The 8,695-nt window shown below is 47.4% G+C and overlaps 1 protein-coding gene across 1 annotated transcript; it reads left to right on the plus strand.

The window, feature by feature from the left end:
- Nucleotides 1–1,370: 1,370 nt before the first annotated feature.
- On the plus strand, nt 1,371–4,329 carry LOC147893101 (exocyst complex component EXO70B1-like). Its single transcript, XM_087387516.1, has one exon. It carries the CDS (start codon nt 2,045–2,047, stop codon nt 4,067–4,069), a length of 2,025 nt encoding a protein of 674 aa, XP_087243642.1. The 5' UTR covers nt 1,371–2,044; the 3' UTR covers nt 4,070–4,329.
- The last annotated feature ends 4,366 nt before the right edge of the window (nt 4,330–8,695 follow it).

Here is an 8,695-nt window from a genome sequence, read left to right on the forward strand (position 1 = left end):
TATAAAAGCCGATTATGTGGAAGTAAACTTTTATTTTATCAAATTTGTTTTTTGCTAGCACTAGTGCCAAGCCTCAATTTGTTTTTTCCTAGCACTATGCCAAGGTGTGATGACGATGGATCTACCTAAGAACTTTATGACTTGGAAATTGGAATCCTTATTTTCTATTCAAGTGTTGGCGCTTCTTGGGGATGGGAACAAAAGTGTCTAGGAAGCTTTCTCTGTCTTCCTTTTGAAAATGAGAAGCTTTATGTGTGTCTACCTTTTGAAATGAGAGATTCTCCAAATCCCAATGTTTCACTAGCCAAGACCACGAAAGTCAGATGAGGCTCTATTCCACCAATGCCCATTCACTTGTGTCCCCTTATTGGAGGTGCCACATTGTCGAGCTATAATTGTCACTTGTCACCCCACGCATGAACAATGCTCCCAATTCCCCTTTCAACACACCATAGAGCCTGCATTTCTTAGTGTAAAGAGTGGAAAAGAAGTTACAAGAGTACGCTTTGATTGATCTTTGTGCCCACATCATGCTAATTTCTTCATGTAAAGAGACTAAAAAAAGTTAAAGTGTACGCTTTGATCGATCTTTGTGCCCACATCATTGTAATCGGATGAAGTTTCTTTCAATGTGGGCACACATGTGATTGTTCTTCATTGACAATAAGTATATGATCTTTATGCCCACCCACATCATGATAAAATTGGATCGATCCACACGACACTCCGTTTTTTGAAACTGCTTTGTAGGTCACGGATAAGAGCTTACTCAGTGAGGTAGACCTTGAGTTATATATTAGAATTTAGGATTGGTCCAGTCTTTTACATATATTCCTGCATCCTGTTAGATAACTTATTTGGATTGATGGACAATACAACTCAGAAATTGCTGTGCACAATCATTCGGAGTTGCTATGCGGGCCTTAATTCAAGGTGGCTTGCAAGTTGCAAAGAGCAATAAAGAAAGGGAAGTTGTATTGGTGATTAGTATAATGCTTTGAGATCTTCAAAAACTTAGTGAAGGAGATGAATCATTGCCAAGTTCGTGAACTGAAGCTTTGGGGACTCCCCTGGATCCATCTTGAGGCTGGTTTTGCTGCATGCTCCTCTGTTGCTTCCTTTTGGTCCAGAGTGCATAGCTAGCTACTATGCTGCCATCTCCAGAGCTTTGCAGAAATTCAGAAAGCAGCTATGGTTTGAATTCTGCTGCCAATCTCATAATTAAAGACAGAAAGCAGCTGTGGTTGGAAATCTGCTGCATGGCTGGAATTCAGCTCCTTGTCTTCAGGCTCAATTTTCATACCTTGGGAGCTGTAGCATCATCACCTTCCTCTCTTTCCCATGGCAACTTTTAGCCTCCCTGCCCAAGCTTTTCCCCTTTCAAATACTTCACCATCAAGCATCCATCTCCAACATACGCCATTAACTTTATCCTTCCACACGGCTTGACTTCTGACCTCTCCTCCCATTCTCCACTGTTGGACGAGCATTGGCGCATTATATTCTATTCCACACAGAATCATATGCCTCCCTTGAGCTCCCTGCATTGAGCTTTCCGTCACTTCCTGCAGTCTCAGCTTGTCTCCCATCCATCCACGCACAACCGGCCTTGTCTTGCCTTTTTGGGTCACTCAAAGCCGGAGCACTTTGCTCTTTGCTGCTTCACATCAACGCGTCCTCCAATTCTCTGTTTCTCGTCTGCGTCCTGCTTTTGGGTTTTAGTCCCGTCCATTGCCTCCCCAATGTGTCGGAGTTACGGATCTTTCAAAATCTGTCTTTCGTGCTGCACTTGCCATTTGTTTGTGCGCACTGGTTCCGTGAATATTCTGCGAGGGCTGTGAATTCCCTTGCTTCCCTTCCTGCATCCTGTCACGGCATTTCAAAATGCCACCTTCCTGGGTTTTCGCAACCCCTGAGCTTTGCCTTTGTTATCTTCCAACGTAGGCGACCCGATCTTCCTGCTTTTGATTTCTCCCTTTCCGGAATTCGTTTTTTGGGAGTGCAATTCCGCTACTCACACTAGTTCTGCTGCGGAACGTGAAGTATGGCCGATACAAATGGCGACGAGCGGGTTCTGGCCACGGCCCAGCACATTGTCAATACTCTCGGCACAAACGAGAACATCACAGAGGACATGCTTCGCATCTTGTCCAATTTCGACGACCGGTTCTCGAGAATAAACGAGAGGCTGCGCAGAAACCGCGAAACGGCTACTCCTGCATCACCCCTCTTGGAGTTTGGCGAGGTGCACGAGAACTTGGAGATTGCTGGAAACGCGGTGATGAAATGGGACATGGCATCGTCTGAGACGGGCAGAAAGTCTATGATTTGGAATTGCCCGCACGAAGAAGCTGCTTCCTACCTTGATGCGGTCGACAAACTGCAAGATTTGATGGCTTCTCTCTCGGTTTCTCGGAGGCACAGGTCAGTATTTGACCGCGCGCAGAACTTCTTACAACTGGCTATGGCTAGATTGGAAGAGGAGTTCCGCCATTTGCTCGTACATCACAGCGACTCTGTAGACCCCGAATGGATTTTTGAGCAAGTTTCGGGGTCTTCTTCGCGGTCGAACGGTGAAGAAGAGGATGTTGTCGATGCTGTGTCTCGTAGCTCCGGTGAGGGCGAAGGAGACGAAGAGATCCCGGTGGCACAACCAGTCACTGATCTGAACTTCACGATCGATTTGCTCCCTGCCGATGTGGTTGCAGATCTGAATGACATCGCCCGGCGCATGATAGCGGGGGGGTATGGAAGGGAGTGTTGTCAGGTTTATGCGAGCGTGAGGAAGGCGGTGCTGGAGCAGAGCTTGTACAGGCTGGGGGTGGAGAAGCTGAGCATCGAAAGTGTACAGAAAATGCCGTGGGAGAACGTGGAGGTGAGGATCAAGAAGTGGGTTCAGGGCTTGCATGTAGCGGTGAGGGTTCTGTATGCAAGCGAAAGGATCCTGTGCGATCAGGTGTTCACTGGGCTAAGTCCATGGCGAGAGTCCTCGTTTGCTGAATTAGCCAAAGGCTCTATGATGCAGATGTTGAGCTTCGGTGAAGCCATCGCAATCAGCCGACGGTCTCCTGAGAAGCTCTTCAAGATCCTCGACATGTATGAGACTCTCTGGGACCTCCTCCCAGACATAAATTCCATCTTTTCGGACGATCTCTGCTCCAATGTAAGATCGGAGACCAACGGAATCCTGATGCGCCTCGGAGAAGCAGCTCGAGGGACTTTTGCTGAGTTCGAAAATGCAATTCAAAGAGATACATCCAGGATTCCTGTTCCCGGAGGGGCTGTGCATCCTCTCACTCGCTATGTGATGAACTACATCTGGCTTCTGGTCGATTACACGGGCACTTTGAAGCGGCTTCTTGGGGACAAAAAGGAAGCAGCACCCAAATTGGTAGGCAGTGAACGCAATGGTTGTCTGGATTTCTATCCTGATGATGAGACTAACAACGGGGCAGACCATCTCTCTCCTCTGGCTGTGCAAATAGTCTGGTTAACTGTCCTCCTAGAGTGCAATTTGGATGGAAAATCCAAATTGTACAAAGATGTTTGTCAGACGTATCTTTTCCTCATGAACAATGTGCACTACATCGTCCAGAAAGTGAAGCAATCGGACCTGGCATCATTGGTAGGAGAAGACTGGGTGAGGAAACACTCAAGCCAAGTCCGGCAGTATGCTACCAATTATGTGAGAGCCGCTTGGAAGAAGGTGCTGGCATGTCTGCGTGATGAAGGCCTCACAAGTAGCTTCTCCAGTGGCATTTCAAAAATCGCTTTGAAGGAGCGCTTCAAGGCCTTTAACTCTGCAGTCGAAGAATTGTATCGGACCCAAGCCAATTGGGTTGTTCCCGATCCCCAGCTGCGGGAGGAACTCAGGTTATTAATTGCCGAGAAGCTTATTCCGGCCTATCGCTCGTTTTTGGGTCGGTTTCAGAGCCACTTGGAGTCTAGAAGACATCCTCAACGGTACATAAAACATACACCCGAGGATCTGGAGAAGTGCCTTCTTGATCTCTTTGAGGGAGTGTCTGGTCCACCAGGTCATCAGAGGAAGTCTTTTTCCTCCAGCTGATTTGATCCATCAGCATTGTCCCGCCTTCAGCTCACTAGGGCTCACATACAAGTTCAGTGTTAAGTCCTGCTTACTTGCCTGCAAAACAGGTTAGCCGTTGTCCCTGCTATAGGAGTTGTGAGGACATGCCCTTTGCTGATTGTGTTTAATTACTGCCTATTTGTGCGTTGAACTTGAAGGGGGCGTGAAGAATCCAGCCATCTTTGCAAGTGTAAAAATATTGTTCTCGTCATAAATGTGGCAGTCGGTAGAAGTGTTTATGGACAAAAGAGATTCCATGGCGTTTATGAGGCCAGTGGAGGCCTGGCAAGGCTTTATTGCTGTAAACATCAGAGGATTATGTAACTTGCCAATCCTGTATTCTTTCCTTCAATATACATTTTTTCCTGTTCTTGTCATTTCAGTGTCCCCTTCCCACACAACCACATATACACACACGTGCACGCTCTTTTCCACACTCCCACACATTGTGTGTAGGCGTCAAAGGCACACCCCCCCACCCTCACCACCATTAACTGCCTGAGCTAGTAAATCCCAATCCTCCTGAATAACCGCCTGTGCTAGTAAAATCCCAATCTTCTTGAGTGGAGGTATTTTGGGCGCCAACTGTTTACCTAGCAATTGAATTTTAAAAGATGGAAATGAGATATCTTAAGATTTTTGCACCTTACTGGATCCTCTTGGTCGATACTTGGAGGATGCCTTTACAGTATATTCAGACCTGGAATTCCCAAAGTTGGCTTGGAAAGCCAGCACGGCTGCAAAATCCAAGAGCACAACTCTTCATAAAAACTTAGATTTTAAAGGGAAAGAAGAATATGGCATAGCCTTATCTAAGAGAGGATGCAAAGACAGGCTCTTGGCTTTTTCTGGAACGGATCGGATCTGAGACAGGCTGAGTCTCTGCAGAAAAATTAATCATTGTAAATTCCAAAAGTCTGCGAGTTCACATACATGCAGGTCCTTAAAGGGAAAAAATTTGGATTCCTGTAATAAACTATAAGTGGATGGCAAAAACTCTGTAGGATTGTATGAACCTATTTATTTGGTCAAAACAAATCAAACTCTGTCAGGTCAAAGAGGGAAATTTGCCTCTCACGTAATGCTTTTATGAGCATTTTGCTAGATAAGCATGTTATGTTTTCTTGTGTGTGTGATTTCTTTAGCTGCTAGCATTCTGTTAGATAGGAGTAGAAGCTAAGAGATTGCTATCGATCTGCGAAGTAATGACTACCAGTTTTATAGCGGCTTCTGCTTTGGATCATAAGCTGGCTTGTTTGAGGGGAAGCATGGGTTTTTTCATCATTGGTCAAACATTCTCCCATGTGTAATGAAGGGGAAAAAGAGGCCAAGTTAGAGGCCCTTTAGGTCGAAAATGTGGAGGACTATATAAGTCTCCATCCACCCCCTACTATGTACTTTTTGATGTGACATCTAATCTTATCTACTCTCACTTCCTCCTTCCTACCTACGCTCACTCACTCTCTTCCCTACTCCCTCTCAATCTCTCCCTCTCTTTCCTACCTCATTCTCTCTCTCCTGCCTCTTCTCCTCCCTTCTTCCTCTATCTCTCTCTCCTTTTGCTAGTCTATCCCTCTCTCTACATCTGCCCCTACCCCGTTTTCTACATTGGTATCAGAGCTCCGACTCTGGCACCTTTGCTCCCCCTTTCACCTTTCACTTCAGCTCCTACGCGAACGGCAGAGTGGTGAATCTGGCCAGAGAGAACAACTATGGTCTAGCGAAGTACAGATGCAGGAGTCAAGAGTTCAGACTTGACTAAGGATTGCCTGCGTCAGAGGCTTCAATATGGAAAAACCAGCGCTCCACAGCATACCCACGAGCAAACAGCAAATCCACGGGAAAACAACCAACAAGAGCCCTCCAACCAGAAGCAAACAGCAAATCCGGAGCTCCACACCTTTGTCATCAACGGCAGTGAAACCCTCTGTTGGACGACCTGCGTGGCGTCGCTGCTCCTGCATCCATCCCGCGTCCGTTGGATGACCTGCCCTCCCCCGTCGTGGCTGCCCATAGCCTCACCGTTCCGTCCATCACCACACTAGAGCCTGTTGTCATATCTCCCGTGAACCGAACCGTGCGTTCCTTCGTCAATTCTCCTGCTCCCGTGCTCCTGCTGCTCAGCCATGCCATGCCACCCCCCGCCTGTTCGTGCTGATCGCGTCTCTTCGCCATCCTCACGCCGCCTTCGCCGCGCCGCCGCCGACCTGCAAAGAAACATTAGTCTGCATATTTTCCTAGGTTAAGTTAGCTAGGGTTAGGTTGGTCGGGTTAGGTCTAGCTAGGTTAGTTTAGGTTTAGTTAGTTTGGTCTGGTTAGGTTGGGTCAGACTAACTAGGATTGAGTACCTCATGGGTTGGTTAGGTTAGACTAACCAACAGTCCTAACTGCCTTAGGAGTCTTAGGTTATTGCTGTACTAACTGTCCTAGGTGACTTAGAGAACCCCCCCCAAAAAAAAAGGGAAAAAAAAAAGAGGGTAAACAATTCACTTTCAGCCTCTTTTTAGGGGCCTTTCAGAGGCCGTTTGGAGTCATTTTGGCTTCGTTTTGAAGCTTCTTCGACTACCTTTCTTCTGAGCCTCTCCATCAACATTTTCATGTTTTCCACACACTATCTCAGGGGCTCATTACAGTAGGGTTTTGCTATCCATTTCTCCTTGATTACATTCGAGCTCTCTCTCCAGGGCCAGTCACCATGGCACCGAAGCGTGTTCCTCGTGATATATTGCATGACTCTGATGAGGCTGCTCAGTATGAGCAAGTGCCTGCCACAATGGTTGCATCCACTGGTGGTGCAAAGGTTCCTTCCACTCAGCCTCTCTCTCCTGTCTCCCGGGAATTGCAGGCAGCGCAGACGCAATTTCTGGATGCCCTTTCCTCTAATCTCGAGGGTGCTTTCTGCCAGATAGGACAAGAGTTCAGCCAGCAGCTTACCACAGTCATGGCTATGCAAGATACCGCTCTTGTCCAAATGGGACAGCAGATTGGTCAGCAGATCACATCTGCCATTGCTATGCAAGATAAGGGTAAGCAGCCCGCACCCCATCAAGGGGACCATTCAGATAGTCAGGATGTTTTGTCTGCTCCAGGCAGGGGTTTTATGGCAGATGCCCGTCGTGCCTATGAGCATCAATCTTCTGGACCATTACATGTACCCCAGCTTGGGGATTATCTGGACATAGATGATGCATTTTCTGTGCCTTAGAGCACCTTCTTGAAGGATGTCAAGCCATCTTTTGGCTCTCATCTTTCTGCATCTATGCAAGCTGAGCCGTCTCTTTTCGGCCGACCCGTTGGTGTGCATCCAGCTAGTGCTCCTTTCACCGCACCAGCGAGTATGCCTGGAGTTGGCTTGGGTTTATATGGCAGCCCACACCCCTGGGAGAGAGGTCCAGTCCTCTTCTTAGCCCTTTGGTATGTCATCATTTCGGAGAGATGCATTTGGCAAAGAGACCCAGCCTGCGGTTCATGTACCTATCGCTCTGCCAGCGAGCACATATAGCCAGACGCAGCTAGTGCATCAGATGGCAGCAGCTTCTACGCAGCAGGGGGTTGGTGGTGGGCAGCAAGCCACTTTTGATGACATGTTGGCGGATTCTTTGCGTTCATATAGGGCCCTACCTGAGGCCATCAAACTTGAGATGCCCTTCTCTGATTATGTGAACCTCAAGCGTGATGATGCCTGCACTTCTAGAGAGGTTACACACACAAGAATTATGTAGCCAAGGATATGAAGGTCAAACTCACAGTGCATAAGTTTAAAGGGGACACTCGCACTCCCAATGAGTTGGAGGAGTGGCTCACGAAGCTAGAAGACTATTTCCGCTTCTACCCCAAGACTGAGGAGAAGTGCATCGTTTTTGCAGGTATGCATATGCAGGACTATGCCCACACATGGTGGCGATACATGAGGGATTCGCCTCAGAGACCAACCACTTGGAGGGGTTTCAAAGAATTGATGGTCACTACATTTGTATGTGTTGGATCAATACTTGGCTGAATTTTATGCCTTGTCATAGACCGGTACGGTCCAAGAGTACTTGCAGCGCTTTTGAAGGCTTTCCCTGTTTGTGCAGGACGTATCTGAAAAGGGAAAGCTGTTGCGTTTCATACATGGGTTAAATTCTTCTCGCGCTGCAGATGTGAAGGCACACAACCCTCAAACAATTGAGAGGGCAGCTCAGATTGCAGAAGTATTCGAGCCTAAATATGCGGGCAAGCACAGAAATGCCATGGGCAGCTCGCATGCTACGAGGCATGATGCTGAGTCGAAGCCTAAGTTTGCTGAGTGGACTGACAAGAAATCTGCAGCAACACTATTTCCTCGCTTTCCTACTGTCTCGGGTACTAAGATGTCGTATGCCAGGCCTTACATGTATCCTGATGCCAAGCCTACTGCTGGAAATGAGCAGGCTGAGATAAAACAACATACACGGGCAATAATGGACAGCAGAAAGAAGGCCAACTTATGTTTTAAATGTGGCGAGAAATGGACTCTTGAGCACAGGAATGTGTGCAAGATGCTCAACAATGGTACTACCAAGCTCAGCATGATCATTGACCTCTCAGATGATGAGGAATTGTTTCATGCCCTAGGTTCTTTGG

Source organism: Dipteris shenzhenensis, chromosome 16 (genome assembly GCF_047967505.1).
Source record: "Dipteris shenzhenensis isolate YYH24624 ecotype China chromosome 16, Dip_SZ_1.0, whole genome shotgun sequence".
Taxonomy (NCBI): domain Eukaryota; kingdom Viridiplantae; phylum Streptophyta; class Polypodiopsida; order Gleicheniales; family Dipteridaceae; genus Dipteris; species Dipteris shenzhenensis.

What these genes read in the sequence shown, in the direction of transcription:
- LOC147893101 (XM_087387516.1), top strand. Translation starts at nt 2,045, where the DNA reads ATGGCCGATACAAATGGCGACGAGCGGGTTCTGGCCACGGCCCAGCAC.